Below are 17900 nucleotides of genomic sequence, written 5' to 3' on the forward strand. Positions count from 1 at the left end.
TTTGTGTTGAATTTTAACTTCAATACAAGTTATATCTCGAAAAACATGCATGAATATCGAAGGTATGTTAAAAGATATAGCCTAGTACAACTTACCAGAATGTATCACGTCTCATGTAATCACTTTATTTGTGCTTCAACCGCGGAAAGACGTCAATAAAACAGCTTGTGAACAATATGTCACATCATGTCAAATTTACCTCAGGAATGTTTTCCAATGTTTAAAGTTCTTTAGCTATATATATATATAACTAGAGAGGAGCTTATTTACTGTTAATTATCTTTGTGTAAATTTGCCATGAAGACAAGTGCTTATGAAAACTACCTTATGTGATACTAAGTTTTATACAAACATTTCAGTTTTTATTTGAGTGTAATTATTATATCTGAAAATAAACAGCAGCTGAATATAAAACTTCTGTTGTTAATTATAACCTCTAATATTGTAGTGTACCAAATGAGAGGGTTCCCTGTATAGTTTGCAACATTATATGGGAGAGATTTTTTTTTCCTTAAGAAAAACCAAACTATCGGTATTGGCATTGGCCGATATCATTCTGAATAATCGGCTATCGGTATCGGCAGAGAAATTTAGTATCGGTGCATCTCTAATTATTTTATTATTAAATTTAGTATCGGTGCATCTCTAATTATTTTATTTCGGAAATTTAGTATCGGTGCATCTCTAATTATTTTATTTCGCAAACAAAACCTTACCTTACTTACTGTGTCCTGTTTAAGATTAAACACAAAATTGAATTTGAAATGTTAGAATTGTTAGAAATATTAAAGTCAATGAATATTCTGCTGCTTTAGCTTTAATTATCATAAATTATTAAATATTAGTATGATAAATGTACCCCAACCAGCCTAGACATGATCTCAGAGTTTAACTGTTTTTGCTAGCTTGTGGAGGAACACTCTCTGGAACCGGTCAGATCCGCACTCCCATGCACCCTGACCCATACCCCCACAACAAAGTGTGTGAGTGGGTCATTAACCAACCAGAGGGCTTTGTGGTCACTCTCAACTTCCTCACCTTTGATGTCGAGGGAAGCAGCACGTGCGCATTTGATCATGTGGAGGTACAATGTTAGCATTGTGCTAATCCTATTTGGTCAAAATACAGATTTCACTTTGTATTTCTTCTGAAACTTCATTCTCTGCTCACTCAGGTGAGAGATGGTCCCAGCGCTAGCTCCCCTCTGATTGGTCGATATTGTGGAATTAACATGCCTCCCATGCTGGAATCCACCCAGAAGTCCATGTTCATCCAATTCAAAACAGATTCAAGTGTCTCTAACCATGGTTTCACTGCTGAGTTTGCGTCCGCGGAGCAAGGTAAACTATAGTTTTGTTCCTTTGAATAAAGATTGTATATTTAAATATGTTGTCGATACTATGTAATGAGCCTATCCAGACTAAGCAGACACATTCTCAACATGAAAGTTGTCGCTGTAATAAATATCCTGTTAATTTTACGGCAAAATACAAATGGAAATCGACTATAAAAAAAATATAGTGACAATGATTTTACTACTAGTATTTTACTACAGAAAACATCTTAATGTACATTACTGATGATAAAAATAAGAAGAAACAAAACTATTTAAATAAAATATAATCATATATAATGGGTAATGCTGGGACTGTGAATTTCCGTTTACTGTTTTCACCATGAATTATATGGTAATTAATAGTTTTTACTTTTAAAAAAAACATAATTTTGACAGTATTTTACAGTAAAATTACATGCTGGATATAATGTGATGTTAAACTATTTACCATTTTTCACCATAAATCATTAGGTAATTTACAGTTAACAGGTTTTTATTGTAGCATTTTTACAGTATAGACACCAATATTATGCTGCTTTCTTGGCTTGTATCCTCTGTGAAGGAGGCAATCCCAGAATGCACTTCAACTATGTTAGTGAAAAAGTTATACTCTATTATAAATAGACTCTTAGATATTATAAATATGCTTATATTTAATTCAAAAGTAAAAAGTGGTTCAATCTAATTAAAAAATTGACTATTATTAGGTTTGATAGAGGAATTAGTAGTTAGATTAGTAATGTCAAGCTCTTTTGGAATCAATTGTGAGTTGAGTTTGTATGGTGAATCAAAGTGAATAGATATTGGTAGACCTGGAAACCGGAATGTCGCAATACATAATCTTTCTCCGTTGATAAAAGTATTTTCAAATGGTTTTGACACTTGTGTTAATTTTTACAGGTTGTGGAGAGACTCTCACAGAACCAACGGGTTCATTCACCAGCCCAGGTCATCCCACTGACTACCCTCATGGAGCCAATTGTACCTGGTACATCTCCGTTCCGCCCGGCAACCTCATCCGTCTGTCATTCACAACCTTCAACCTGGAGTATCACACTAACTGCGCATTTGACTATGTGGATGTCTATGATAATGGCACAGCGCTGACTGGCACTCTTCTGGGCAGGTCAGAATTCAAAAAGCTTGACGTTTTAAGCAATTTAATTAAAGATTTGTAAATGAATATGTTGGAAAATGTTGGTTATTTTGTGCTCAGGTTCTGTGGGCGGTCAGTTCCTCCATCTCTAACCAGCACTGATAGTCTGATGACCGTCCTGCTGGTCTCTGACTCCAGTCTGTCTGCGGAAGGCTTTTCTGCCGAGTATGTCTCCATCAATGCGAGCACAGGTATAATCTTATTGCAGTAACTGGATATGAAAATCCTATCTGAATATCCATGAAAGTACAGGTCTCATTGGGAAGATTGGGTTTAGATGGCCTTTTTTAAGTCAAGTCAAGTGAGCTTTATTGTCAGATTTAGAAATACAGATTTTTGTGCACATCTGATTGGAATACGATCATATTTAGCAAGTTTGAATAGCAAAAAAATCACTTGCTAATGCGATTTTTTTTTTTTTTTTTTTACAAATTCGTTCTGAGCTACATTCATATTCATACATTAAATCTATGTTTTTTACCCATGCAGATTGCAGTGAGGTGTTTAGGTCACCCACCGGGGAGTTCAGCTCACCCAACTACCCTGACAATTACCCCACCAATCGGGAGTGTGTCTTTAGAATCATAGTGGAAGTCAACATGCAGATCATGCTTAACATCACAGACTTCGAGCTGGAGGGATTCAGTTCCTGCGGTTTTGACTATTTAGAGATCAGGTGAGGAACCCTTCCACTATCTTGGGTCGTTGATTTGGTCACTTTTTGGTTTTAAAACAATTTTCTTTCTTTTACAGAGATGGAGGCTATGAAACATCCCCCCTGATTGGTCAGTTTTGTGGAACAAATGGTCCACCCATAATAGTATCCCACAGCAACAGGCTGTGGCTAAAATTCCGATCCGACCACTCGCTTACCTATAGGGGGTTTAAAGCCCACTGGGATGGCACACAGACAGGTATTTATTTATTTTTTAGTAATTTATAATATTTCATATTTTACAATATTTATAATGCAATTTTTTTGTAATTTTAGTACTTAAAATTATAAATGCCTTGGCAACTAACTGAAATAAAATAAGTTTAAGTTTTTAATATAATAATATAATTAATATTTTATTTTATTGTATTTTTATTTTTATTTCAGCTTTATTTCAATAAAGAAAACAATTTTAAATAGTTTTAGTAATTTTGTTATGTGCTTTTGTTATTTTATTAGTTTTTTTTTAATATTTCTATTTGGCTTTTTTTGTCATTTATAATATTTAATTTTTAATAATATTTACAATATAATATTTTTAACTTTTAGTATTAGTAATTTAAGTAATGTTTTAAAACTTTTGAATTATTTCAGTTGCCAAAGCAACATTTCAACAAGTTTTTCATGTGATATTTATATTTCAATAAAGAAAACCATTTTTAATCGTTTTAGGGGCTGTTTACCCAACACTGTTAAACTTTTGAAACTTTTTTTTAGTTATTGTTTAACTAAAAACGTAAAACTTTTTATGTGTTTTGGACTTTCATTTACACAACAAGGGTGTTTTGGGTGCCTGAAAACGCAAGCTTTTCAAAACAAGTTTCAAAGTGCAAGTTTTTGAAAACTATATCATTTTCATCTCCATGTAAACTACAAATTTGTGAAATCGTTAATGTCATACGTATGCGTATTCTCCACTTTTTATGAAAATAGGCTCATTTTCCAACTCCCCTAGAGTTAAACAGTTGAGTTTTACCGTTTTGGAATCCATTCAGCCGATCTCCGGGTCTGGCGGTACCACTTTTAGCATAGCTTAGCATAGTTCATTGAATCTGATTAGACCGTTAGCATCTCGCTCAAAAATGACCAAAGAGTTTCAATATTTTTCCTATTTAAAACTTGACTCTTCTGTAGTTACATCGTGTACTAAGACCGACGGAAAATGAAAAGTTGCAATTTTCTAGGCCGATATGGCTAGGAACTATACTCTCATTCTGTCGTACCGTGGGTGCAGCAGGCGCAATATTACGCAGCTATGCTAAGCCATGCTAAAAGTGGTACCGCCAGACCCGAAAATCAGCTGAATGGATTCGAAAACAGTAAAACTCAACTGTTTAACTCTAGGGGAGTTGGAAAATGAGCCTATTTTCAAAAAAAGTGGAGTGTTCCTTTAAGTCTATAGGCGTGTAGTGTTTCTTTACAAAGTGACATCGCCAACTACTGGCCAGGCAGCATAATACAGCATAATTTTTTGTCATTTTCGCGGATCTGTGTGAACGGGGATCATTTTTCCAACATTGTCTTCTGGTTTGCGTTCCAGTTTTATGTGTAATATGCACCAGTTGGTCAGTGGACTATATTATTCCATCTCTGTTATAGGTTGTGGTGGGACATTGACCACAAGCGTCGGAGGTTTCACCTCCCCCAACTACCCCCTGCCCTATCACGCCAACGCTGAATGCTACTGGCACATCAGAACCAGTGCTGGAAGCAGGGTCGAGCTCAGCTTTGGAGACTTTCACCTGGAGAACGCTAACGACTGCTCCTATGACTACTTGGCGGTACATTGAATTGAATTTACTACACAGTTGTAGAGTTCTCTATTCAAGGTGTTAAGTTGGAATCTTTCCCTGATGTGTATATGTTTTACCAGGTGTATGATGGCAACAGCACCAGTGCTACTCAGCTGGCCAGACTGTGTGGAAATCAGATTCCTCCTCCCATCAACTCCTCCAGAGAGAACATGTATGTGAAACTACGTACAGACAGCATCATCCACACAGGAGGATTTCTGGCTAACTACCAAACCAGTGAGTGACACATGAACACCTGGGCCCATAAGCCCAGAAAACCCTACCAATGGCCTGACTTTTTTGCAAAAGTCTCTTACAGAACTCTTACAAAAGAAGTATTGTGGCAGTACCATGGTACAGAGATGATATCAGTGGTTTTTTTTTTATATAGGCCTATTTATACTTGCATATGTACTCTCTATACTGAATACATACTGTATTCATACTCTGCAAACAAATGATTTTCTTACTTAGTATATTTGTCTTGTTTTACAGTACAAATATCTAAACATTTTTGAATAAAGATAGATTTTTTTCAGAAGAAAAATTGCTTATGCCTAGTTTATGCCTAAAACAAGTAAAAAATATCGGTCAGTGGGGTAGGAAAAAGAAAACAAGATTATTTTGCTTCTCAAGTAAATGTGTACTGGAAAACAAGACAAAAATACTAAGTTAGACAATAATTTTTACACTGAATTTTATGCTATTTAAATGATACGTCAAAGAAAGCCATGGTATTACCATGGTGCATTCCCAAAAACATAGAAATAACATGGTATTTTTTTGTAAATGAATAATTAAAGATTACAGCAGTGCTGCGGTTTCCATGAATAATGCACTTTAATGCTTCTGTTTTTGTATTTGCCGATAAGTTCACCTAAAGGACACTAACTTGTTTTGGATCTCTGCTTTTTAGTCTTGTTTTAATTATGTTTGTGGAGGTGAAATGTCACAGTATGGAGTTCAGTGCAGCATTATTTATCTTCTTTTGTGCATTCTCGTTTGCCTTTTCTTTGGCTGTCAGTGGTCACATGCCAGTGTGTTTCCCAGACTCTAAAACTTTACTGCTGGGTCAAATCCTCATGGCAAGAAGCCACTAGTTTTAATGTATTCCTGCCTTAAAACTGCACATATTGGTGTTTAAAACATTCTCCAAGTTTTTTATATTACATAATTCTTCCCATCTCATATTATTAATATGATGTTAATCAGGACCTGCTTTTCTCGTGTAGTTTGCCAGGGTGTGCTGATTGCCAATCGGAGCCGGGGAATGATTGAGAGCGTGAACTTCCCCAATGACTACCCATCTCGTGCCGACTGCAGCTGGACCATCCAGGCCTCCATGGGCAACACCATCAACTACACTTTTATAACTTTTGAGGTGGAGGAACACGTCGGATGTTCCTATGACTATGTGAAGGTCAGCACATGTTTTATCAAGCCTAAAAACTCAGTTCATGATTAGGCCACATCTTAAAATGTACAGGTACTCAACATTGCTGCATAAAAGTCAACATGAAATCGACTATATTTACTTTCTTAATATACTTTCTGATGTTATTTTGAATGATTAATCGGGGCATGTTATTCTAAATGGTTATTCTAAAATAAATTAATAACTTGCTCCCGAAGGGACCAATCCCAATAGCTAAATAGTTATTTAGGCATCGTTTTCAGGCTGATTCTTGTCTAAAATATTGAATATAGTTATAGAAATAATGATAGATTTGAAAAAGAAAAGCATGCTTTAGATGGTGAATTTGAACTACAGCCTTCAGTCCGGTTCAGTTTTAATATGATACGCCCAATTCCTGATGGATAGAATCAAGCCCCACTCATTTCCTCGCTGAATATCTTGTTTTGCTCTGAAATATGTCACTTTGTGTAAATGAAATGGGTTGTGAATGCTGGTTCTTGTTGACCTTAAAGTCTGCACGAAAGTAGGAAGTCTTTTCTTCACTATTGTGACGTATATCCGAGTGAAATGGCTTCTTGAACAAGAAAAGATGTAGGGAGGGACTTGATTTCGTACATTGAGAATTTGTTTCGAGAGACTGAGTTGGTTATTCTGACTCAAGGATAAGCTACTTGTCTTTTCAAGCTTGTATTATCTTATTTCTCTGTGAAGGGGTCAAGTAGTCTAATTCATGCTGGACAGTTTGCCATTCAAATACATTATACTGATTTACTGGCAGAGTCTTTACAAATGTACAATGGGCCTTTGAGTTCCTCTTAGTTCACTCATCACTATGGCAATCCAAACAGTGATGAGATCATGGGGCCTCTTGTAGAGATGGAGTTGTTTTCTGAGCTCAGAGCTTTTTCTTTTCCTCAGGCTGTCTTGAAAAAGGCTACACTCTGTTTTCATAAACCTCATTCCATAGATAGGCATTCATCCGTTGGGTAAATACATAGACAGTTGTGTTGGATATTTTTAAATGTGATGATGTCTACTTCATGGAATGTGAAATTTTGTGCGCAATCCAACAGTGGCTCAGCACACTTTTGTTCTGAAGGCAGTAGAACAGATGGTCTGAATTACTGATGGCTGGTTATTGGTTGCATTTCCTGTGAAAGGTCACTACTATATGTGTGTTATTTCAAAATGTATTATTTCACCTTGCTATCTCTCAAAAAATGCCAGATATAAAAACAATGTGTCATTCACAGGCACACAAACACACACACACACACACACACACACATATATATATATATATATATATATATATACAAAAAATGTATACATATATACATAAAATATATACATATTTTATGTGAGTGTGTGTGTTTGTATATATATATATACAGGTGCAAGAAAAAGTATGTGAACCACTTGCAGAATCTGTGAAAATGTGCAGAATTTTAACAAAATAAGAGAGATCATACAAAATGCATGTTATTTTTTTATTTAGTACTGTCCTGAGTAAGATATTTTACATAAAAGATGTTTACATATAATCCACAAGACAAAAAAAATAGCTGTATTTATTAAAATGACCCAGTTCAAAAGTATGTGAACCATTGATTCTTAATACTGTGTGTGGTTACCTGGATGATCTATGACTGTTTTTTTGTTTTGTGATGGTTGTTCATGAGTCCCTTGTTTGTTCTGAGCAGTTAAACTGAGCTCTGTTCTTCAGAAAAAATCTCCAGGTCCTGCAGATTCTTCAGTTTTCCACCATCTTTTGCATATTTGAACCCTTTACAACAGTGACTGAATGATTTTGAGATCCGTCTTTTCACACTGAGGACAACTGAAGGACTCAAACACAACTATTAAAAAAGGTTCAAACATTCACTGATGCTCCAGAAGGAAACACGATGCATTAAGAGTCGGGGGTGAAAACTTTTGAACAGGATGAAGAGGTCCAAATTTTTCTTATTTCGCTTGAATATCATTTTTTTTTCATTTAGTACTGCCCTTCGGAAGCAACAGAAAATACTTGCATGTTTCCCGGAAGACAAATTAAATACAATTTACCTTGATCTTCAAATTCCAAATGTTTTCACCCCCCGACTATTAATGCATCATGTTTTTTTCTGGAGCATCAGTGAATGTTTGAACCTTTTTTAAAGGTTGTGTTTGAGTCCCTCAGTTATCCTCAGTGTGAAAAGATGGATCTCAAAATCATTCAGTCACTGCTGTAAAGGGTTCAAATATGCAAAAAATGCTGGAAAACTGAAGAATCTGCAGGACCTGGAGATTTTTTCTGAATAACAGAGCTCAGTTTAACTGCTCAGAACAAACAAGGGACTCATGAACAACCATCACAAAACAAAAAAAACAGTCGTAGATCATCCAGGTAACCACACACAGTATTAAGAATCAATGGTTCACATACTTATGAATGGGGTTATCTTAATAAATTCAGCTATTTTTTTTGTCTTGTGGATTATATGTAAACATCTTTTATGTAAAATATCTTACTCAGGACAGCACTAAATAAAAAATAACATGCATTTTGTATTATCTCCCTTATTTTGTTAAAATTACATTTTCACAGATTCTGCAAGTGGTTCACATACTTTTTCTTGCACCTGTATATGTATGTGTGTGTGTTTGTGTGTATATGTATATATATGTACTGTATGTATGTATGTGTGTGTGCGTGTGCATTGTTTTTATATCTGTCTTATATCTGTTGACTAAATTAACATGTTAAAAATATTTATCTAAAATAATTTTTTGGCTTATAAACTTTACTCTGACCAGAGAACAGCAGCTATTTGATAAAACATACACATATAGGCTTTTCACACTGGGCAAAGCCAGAGACAGTGTTATTTTAGATATACCTTTATAGTTTTTATTAATATTTTGCATTTAACTTTCTTTTTTTTTTTTATATGTACTGTATATTTATATTTTCCAGTTTAATTTTAGTTAAGGTTTTAGTAATTTTGTTGTGTTTTTGTCATTTTTATTCATATTTATTCGAGTAGTGTGCAGTATATATAATATGACAGTTAGCAGGCTTTTAAGACAGAATATTATATAAATAATCTCTCTGCCTGTTCCTATATAGCTGTATGATGGTCCAAACGAACAGTCTCCTCTGATTGGTACATTCTGTGGGAACACACCTCCTCCAGCGAATACCACCACCAGTACCAGCCTTCACATTGTGTTCCGGTCCGACATGTCAGTTTCATACAGAGGCTTCCAAATGGACTGGTACCAAAATGGTAAGATCCAATACAAAGCTGATTGGGCACTTTTCTTGAATAGAGTACAAAATAGTGCTTAACCTTCATGGGCCATTTTTAAAGTCTGCGATGCATTCATGGAAAGTACCACATTCATGACCTGTGCGAGCCTCAAAGCATTGTGTGAAACATCTAGACGTGTATGACAGTGGAAAGACAGATGAGGTTCTCAGAATAGAAGGAAATAGCATATGCAGAGTTACTGATGGGCAGCCAGAGGTCAGCGACCTGTAGTCTCTTGAGTGATGATGACACTGAATCTGTAAGAAAAAAGCAGCCCTTATGGGCAAAGCAATGACATCACTCAGGAAGGCTTCACTCTGATTGGCCAGCAGGGAAAGATCTGATTACCAGTGATGAATGAATCCAGCAAAGAGAAAGAAAGGAAGGATTGAATGTAGCTACTGCTGGTGCTGTAGAATTTCAGGATTTGTAATGGATTTTATGCACGTGTATTAGTTTATATCCTATAAAAGAGTGGAAAACGAGGCTATAAGCTCCTCTAGAGAGAGCAGACCAAAAAAGCTCTGTTCTTGTTCTCTGTCTTAGGAGACGACCGTTTAACTCTTGCCATGTCACACTTAAAGTCAACACAAATTAATCGTTCACAATAAGACAGAGAATCCATTTAAGTTAATCAGAAACCTTTAATTTAATCCATATCCTACTCATATATCACAGATGAATGACCAAGACATACATTTCTCAGCTATATATTAGTGTGCAGCCACACTAAAGAGGTTTTGTGTATATGTTTCTCTGTTTTTGTGCTTGTGGGACTTCGAGTCACATTGCTGAAGGGTGTGGACTGTTATTTTTGCAGTCAGAGCAGGATCAGAGTGAGAGAGAGAGAGAGAGATGTATGCTCTGAAATCATACGGAACTTTTAATTATTCATGCACCCCTGTCGGATGATTATGTCATTATTTGGAAGGAAATGGTCTTGGTTTCCATGGACACAATGTGTAGAGAATGAACACTGTAATGTTATTATGTAATGTGCACAGCTCTGTTCTGCAGCTGTAAAAACCTTCCTGAGGGAGAGAAAAAATGACAGAGTAAAAACAGATAGAAAAGACATCCTTATCATATAAGAGAAAGTAAACTGATGGATAAATCATGCCAGTGCTGTGGAAATTCCTCAATTAAACAAAGTATTTCATGGCCACAAGCCAATTGATCCATTTTGAAAATGTAAAAAGTAGCTCCACCCTTCCTTTGTCCTCTCACAGACCTGTGGACGCTGTTGAGATTGATATTATTGATTAAGACAGTGGAGGGTAGAGAGAATGAAACCGTTCTGACCGATCTTTGGTGAATATCGCATTACACTGACCGCATTTTAGTCTTGTTGCTACTGCTTTGTTTGCGGTGAGGGTCAGTATGGTTTCATCTTTCCTCTGATAAGCTTGATGTGAGACATTTTTCCTGTCTGGACACTGTAAATGCAAGTGTCTGTCCTCTTCAGCATCTCAGACAGTCTCTTGAAACTAAACACGATGCATAGTAGTACAGACACTGCCAGACTTCACTTAAATAAACTGTTGTGCTATCAGATGGAAATACCAGGGTAGTGTGATTATAACCATGATACATGTACAAAAAAAAAAGTTAATTTGAGTGTCATAGTGTTCTTTGGTTGCCTTCTATTGAGATTCCAATTTATGCAAAAGATTGTTTTAAACGTTTTGTTTTGCAAACTTTGAACTTTAATGCGTTTCCTTATGGAAGCTTGTTTACGCCACGGGGGAAAAAAAGATAATTGTGACTTTTTATCTTACAATTCTGACTTTTTTTCTCACAATTGCGAGTTTGCATCTTGCAATTCTGACTTTTTTCTTAGAATTGCATGATATAAAGTCACAATGGCGAGTTATAAAGTCAGAATTGCCGGATATAAACTCGCAATTGCTAGAAATAAAGTCAGAATTGCGAGATATAAACTCACTGACTTTTTTTCTCGCAATTCTGACCTTTTTTCTCACAATTGAGTTTATATCTCGCAATTATATAGGTATAAACTCGCAATTGCGAGTTATAAAGTCCAATTCTGAGGGAAAAAGTTGATTATCCCACAATTCTGACTTTATAACTTGCAATTGCGTGTTATAAAGTGAGAAAAAATTCAGAATTATGAGATATAAACTTGCAGTTCTAAGAAAAAATGTCAAAACATGACTTTATAACATTCGATTGCGACTTTATATCACGCAATTCTGACTTTATAACTAGCATCTGCAAGTTTATATCATGCAATTCTAAGGAAAAAAAGTCTGAATTGTGAGATAAAGTCACAATTATCTTTTTTATTTTTTTATTCAGTGGCGGAAACAAGCTTCCATAGTATCCCTGATCAAAAACAGGGAAAGAAAAAGTCAAAGTACCTCACTGTCACCCCCTGCAGGTTGTGGTGGGGAACTCTTTGGGCCCACTGGTGCTTTCAACAGCCCAGGCTATCCTGACAAATACCCAGCAAACCGTGAGTGCATCTGGCACATCCATACCAGCCCTGGTAGTAGCATCTCCATCAACATCCTTGAGTTTGACGTGGAGTATCATCCTGACTGCAACTATGACAAGCTGGAGGTATGCAAGACAACAACACAACAACAAAACATTTACACTGAGCGCGCTTTATGAGATACTGTATCCCACGATGCAGTACACTCAACTACCTTCAGTTTCCAGTGTGACGAAAAACTGGAAACAATATCAAATGTGATTTTTCATATTACTATGTAGTGTAACATACTGCTGTGTTGCTTACTGATAGATACTGCATACTATTTTTTCAGTATATACTAGTATTTCAAGATTATTCTTGATTTACTTTCTGAAATATTATTATATTTAAGTATTAGGTGATACGTATTGGGTCATTCTGTCCCCTACAGTCAAAATGGCTCACTTGTTCATTATGAGATCAAAATTAAAGTGTGTGTGTGTGTGTGTGTGTGTGTGTGTGTGTGTGTTTATGTGGGTGTGTGCCTGCTCATGTCCTGTTGGCATCCGCTGTGCTCTGTGGGTGTATGTTTTGTAGCGTAGACCCGTGGAATGCTGACCTCCACTGTAGCGCTGAATAGAGCCAACAGGGCAGAAATTAACTGGAAATCAGAGCTTAGAGAGAGGGCTTAGAGACAGTCTCACATGCACAAACACACTTTCTGTGCTACACAGATGCCTGTTAAAAACCAGACGTGGTTTTAAAACAACAATGAATCTTAGTGGTCTAAGGTTCATTACATCACTGCTCATCACATACATTTTTAATATGTGATGGCGTCTGCAAATGCAATTTGCATCAATATTTGAACACTTAAACAACCATTAGAAATGTAAGTATAATTGTCTTAAAATGAAAGGGGTATTTGTTTTAAAGAAAGACAGCACAAGCACACTTTTAATGCAAAGGCTTTGATCAAATTTGATATTTTGACACTTTCTGGTAGTCATAGTAAGTGGAAAATGTAATGTTGGGGTAACGCAAGTTGCGTAATCAGATTACTTTTTTCAAGTAACTAGAAAAGTAGAGGATTACTTTTAAATTTACAACAAAATATCTTTTTCAAATAAGTAACGCAAGTTACTTTGTTTTCCCATTTATTGACTGACAGCTCTCCTGTCCCCATGTTGAGAGAAATCGGGAGTGCAGAGGTGTTGTGTGCGCTGTGTAAACATGATGATTATTCTAGACTAGTTCTAGACTAAATGTGAGCATATATTTACTCATTTACTACTACTCCTGCGTCCTATTCCTCTGTATTCCAGAATGGCAGCACAGCTGAAAGTCTTGTTTGTTTGAACTGCGCCCTCTACAGTACAGGCGTGAATTTGCATTTCCTTCAGCCTGAGGCTTATTCATTTCACTTTTGGTGTAAAAAAAAAGGCCTTTACATTTGCCATAAATTGAACTTTTTTTTGTTGTTATATAAACAAACAAACAGCCCAGCCCAGATGAGAAAAAGTAATGCAAAAGTAATGTAACGCTTTACTTTCCAAAAAAGTAACACAGTTACTTTTTAGGGAGTACCACAATATTGTAATGCATTACTTTTAAAAGTAACTTTCCCCAACACTGGGAAAAAGTTCATAGCTAAATAATAATTGAATTACATACGACTTTAGGACTAGTTGGTGAAAAAAGTCATGATGCCAAAGAACAGTCAAGATTGATAAAAGGGTCTGAAGAAAGCTCTAGTGTCATTTGATTTTTGAACCCACTTGGTTTGATATTTTGCTATCTAATGCTGCAGCATTCAAATATTTTTACATTACCTTTGTCTTCAAAATAAGCAAAGTATCGCCTTACCTTTGACCTTTGTCCAGGTGTATGGAGGGCCTGACCTCTCCTCCCCACGACTGGCCCAGCTTTGCACCACACGCCCTCCCAATAACCCTCTGCAGGTGGCCAGTACAGGTAACGCTGTCACCGTTCGATTCACATCTGATCAAGTCGTGAGTGGCAGAGGCTTCAACGCAACCTGGACAGAGGTCCCAGGAGGTTAGTTAACTGTCTCTTACAGAAGTTTTATATCTTTAGTTGAATACTGCAATTATATTATTTGAGTTTCCTGCTAATGGACTTAAAATCTTCCCTTTGAAAATTCAGGATGTGGAGGGATTGTCACAGCCCCCAGTGGAGAGATCCATTCTCCACAGTATCCCAGCAACTACCCCAACAATGTGGACTGCTCCTGGCTCATCACAGTGGATGTAGGGCATCGGGTCTTCTTCAACTTCACTGATCTGGATATTGAAAGTCAGAGCTCATGTTCTTTTGACTATGTGGCTGTGAGTAACTGACGCTTGATGCATTTCATGCCCATAGTGGCAACATTTGTGATTTCATGATGTTACAGACCAGTGTATCACAGTTGAGACCAATTTATGGACAAAAAAAAAGGAATCATGTTCTTCTCTCTAGATCCATGATGGTCCACATGAGTCTTCTCCACTCCTGGGTAAAGTTTGTGGAGTATCCAGGCCTTCTCCCATAACATCCACAACAAACGTCATCTATGTTCGCTTCAGGTCAGATCAAAGTCAGAACCATAAAGGCTTCAGCGCCCAGTTCTCAGAAAGTGAGTGCCATCCTTTGTTCATGATTTTGTCATGGTTTTGTTTCTTTGTTAACCCTCATTGATTACTCTTATGATTTCCAGCATGTGGATCCACTATAATAGCTGACGATGTGGGAGGGGAGATTGCATCTCCTCGCTATCCATACTCTTACCCACCTAATCAGAACTGTAGTTGGATCATACTGACACAGGAGCCATGTAAGTAATCCATACCCTCAAAGTCAAAGCCCAGACCTTGTGTACCTAACTTTAATTTGCGAAACTCCTCCCTTGCATTGTCTCTAATGCAGATCATGCATTAAAGCAGATTCTCTGATCTCTACCATCCTATATTTCTTTCAGTCAACCACGTGACTCTGTCCTTCACTGACTTTGAGGTAGAAATGGTATACAATAACTGCTCTCATGATCGTGTGGAGATCCTGGATGGAGACAATTATCAAGCCCCATCTGTCGGTAAAGACAAACTCTTTCAATAAAGGAACCATCAGTGACATACTTCTAGGAGAATATCACTCAAATTAGATATTAGAAATGCTTGACACTTGCTTGGTTAGGACATGTAAATGTTTGAAAAGTTTAAATGCTTCAAAAAGCACTGAAGCAGTAATAGTTAGTGGTAACTAGTAACTTTTTGTCCAGGTCGTTACTGTGGGAATGAGTTGCCACACCCAGTCACTTCATTCAGCAATGCCCTTGTGGTAAATTTCATCTCAGATGCTTCAGTAGGAAGGAAAGGTTTTAGAGCGACCTACATGGCCTCAACCTCAGGTTTGATTTCAGTATTTATTTCAAAATACATATGAATTATTCACTAAAATTAGGCTGAAATTTAACACTATTCACTTACCTGTTTTTCCAGGTTGTGGTGGACATCTGTATATGGAGTCAGGGGCTTTTAACAGTCCAAACTATCCTGATGTATACCCACCTAATGTGGAGTGTGTGTGGACCATCACCAGTTCCCCTGGGAACCGTCTACAACTGTCCTTCATGTAAGCAGATCACAATATGTTACATGGATCTCACAAAAGTAAGGAATTCATCAAAAACGAACAACTCTGTACTTTTTTTGTGATGCAGAATGTTTCAGCTGCAACAAAGTTCAGATTGCAGTAATGACTACCTGGAGGTTCGTGAAGGTCACTCCACTGGCACTCTGGTTGGTCGTTTCTGCGGTGACTCCCTTCCTTCCAACTACACCTCTATAACGGGCCACATTCTTTGGATTAAGTTTGTTTCGGATTCCTCAGTCAGCGGAGCTGGATTCAGAGCAGTATTCTCCCACTGTAAGTCAGAGCGATGGATTACTCTTTTCTTTTTAATGTTGACCCTAATGAAAAAGACCAGTTAACACTAGCCTGAATTTTCATGCTGATTCAGGAGGGTTACGCTGGTTAATGCTGGAGCTGAATAGTCATTCTCTTGACCAAAAAACTTTCCTCTGGTTGTCCAAAAAAGTCTTGCATGGGTCTCAATGAATATCTGTACTCTTTTTCTGCTTTCTCAGTGTATGGAAATGAGATCACAGGCAGTTCAGGACAGATAGCCTCACCTCTTTACCCACGCACCTACCCAAACAATGCAGATTACCGCTGGACCGTCACAGTAAATGCAGATTCCCGCGTAGAGATACAATTCCTGGACATCGACATCGAGGACTTGTTCAATTGCTATTATGACAAGCTCAAGGTCTGTACTCGTGTCTAAAATATAGCTTTTAAATGCTATAATGGTTCAATAGAAAATAAGTGTATGCAGGTGTGATGTAGATGAAGTGGATGCTTTCTTTCCTAGATATATGATGGTCCGAGCACCAACGCTTTACTTCTGGGTGAGTTCTGCGGTCTGACTCTGCCCAACCCAGTGAGAAGTTCAGGCAGCACTATAACTCTTGAGTTTAAATCTGATGCTGTGATTGGAGGGAAAGGCTTCCTCGTTGAGTGGATGGCCATTCAGGGATCTGGTCCCTTGCCGACTATAGAACCAGGTTAGTTCCCCAAGGGTTCTGCCTCTCAAATTTAAAAAACCTAACAGTTTGGTCTCATTTCACAATTGGTCACAATTTTTGTCTTTTCAGGAGCATGTGGAGGAACATTGATGACAGGAGACACTCCCAAGTTCTTATTCTCTCCTGGTTGGCCCGACCTGTATCAGCATAACCTTGAGTGTTCATGGGTAATCCGGTCTCCCAGCTCTATTGTTGAGTTTAATCTGCTCTTTCTGGAAATGGAAGATGAGGTTTCGTGTCTCCATGACAGTCTGGTCATCAGAGATGGTAGTGCTTTTGTCAGATGAAGTCTCTTCAACATAAATCTCAACTTGAAGCTGACTTTCGAGACTAAATCTCAGGTATGTTTTCTCCTAAGGTGACACCAACTTGTCTCCACTGATTGCAAGTGTTTGTGGGCGGCAACTGCCTGGCTCTTTGCATTCTACTGGTGATGCCATGTTCCTGCGATTCAGTTCTGATGGCAGCATTAATGGCAGGGGGTTCAATGCATCCTTTTCCAGAGGTGAGCAGCAAGTCCATCAAAAAAATAAAAATATATTCGATGTGCATAATACATTTTGTTGTACATTGAGCTATATCTCCCTTGCCTTCTCCATCAGGTTGTGGTGGTTTCCTCCATACAGACAGAGGAGTTCTAAGTTCTCCTCAGTATCCACAGAACTACAAGCCCAATCTGAATTGCAACTGGCAAGTATTGGTCACCCCAGGGTTTAGAGTGTCCGTGACTTTCCAAAGTCCCTTCCAAATACAGGGTTTTGGCACTCAGTGCAGCACAGGTGACTACTTGGAGGTGAGTGACTATAGGAGAAGGAGAAGGCACTTTTCCAAAACAGAACCGGTACATTATACAAAGTGTCCTTTTTGTGTTTGAGAGCCAAGTTTTAAATAGTTTGATTATTTTGTATTAGTTACGGAATGGACCTGATGGCAACTCGCCGACTCTATCAGGGCGTCTCTGTGGGGCCAGTGCTCCATCCACATTTCAGACCACAGACAATAGCCTATATGCCCACTTTGTCTCTGATGGCTCCAATGAGGCGAATGGCTTTAAATTGGTATTCGAGGCCCACAGTTCAGGTGAATACTTTAGATGAT

The 17900-nt window shown here is 37.4% G+C and overlaps 1 protein-coding gene across 1 annotated transcript in view; it reads left to right on the forward strand.

Moving 5' to 3' along the window:
* cubn (cubilin (intrinsic factor-cobalamin receptor)) overlaps nt 1–17900 on the forward strand; it is a 42034-nt gene that overhangs the window by 11220 nt on the left and 12914 nt on the right. Inside the window, exons 18-42 of the mRNA XM_051882615.1 lie at nt 906–1084; nt 1175–1340; nt 2237–2462; nt 2553–2683; nt 2982–3168; nt 3246–3406; nt 4807–4988; nt 5081–5237; nt 6233–6420; nt 9530–9689; nt 12115–12296; nt 14037–14211; nt 14320–14501; nt 14635–14791; nt 14873–14989; nt 15134–15247; nt 15434–15562; nt 15654–15786; nt 15875–16080; nt 16302–16483; nt 16589–16781; nt 16872–17069; nt 17161–17307; nt 17405–17595; nt 17714–17882. Coding sequence (XP_051738575.1) covers nt 906–1084; nt 1175–1340; nt 2237–2462; nt 2553–2683; nt 2982–3168; nt 3246–3406; nt 4807–4988; nt 5081–5237; nt 6233–6420; nt 9530–9689; nt 12115–12296; nt 14037–14211; nt 14320–14501; nt 14635–14791; nt 14873–14989; nt 15134–15247; nt 15434–15562; nt 15654–15786; nt 15875–16080; nt 16302–16483; nt 16589–16781; nt 16872–17069; nt 17161–17307; nt 17405–17595; nt 17714–17882 — 4212 coding nt within the window. The remainder of the gene's footprint in view (nt 1–905; nt 1085–1174; nt 1341–2236; nt 2463–2552; nt 2684–2981; nt 3169–3245; nt 3407–4806; nt 4989–5080; nt 5238–6232; nt 6421–9529; nt 9690–12114; nt 12297–14036; nt 14212–14319; nt 14502–14634; nt 14792–14872; nt 14990–15133; nt 15248–15433; nt 15563–15653; nt 15787–15874; nt 16081–16301; nt 16484–16588; nt 16782–16871; nt 17070–17160; nt 17308–17404; nt 17596–17713; nt 17883–17900) is intronic.

The sequence above is a fragment of the Ctenopharyngodon idella genome, chromosome 23 (genome assembly GCF_019924925.1).
Source record: "Ctenopharyngodon idella isolate HZGC_01 chromosome 23, HZGC01, whole genome shotgun sequence".
Lineage (NCBI taxonomy): Eukaryota > Metazoa > Chordata > Actinopteri > Cypriniformes > Xenocyprididae > Ctenopharyngodon > Ctenopharyngodon idella.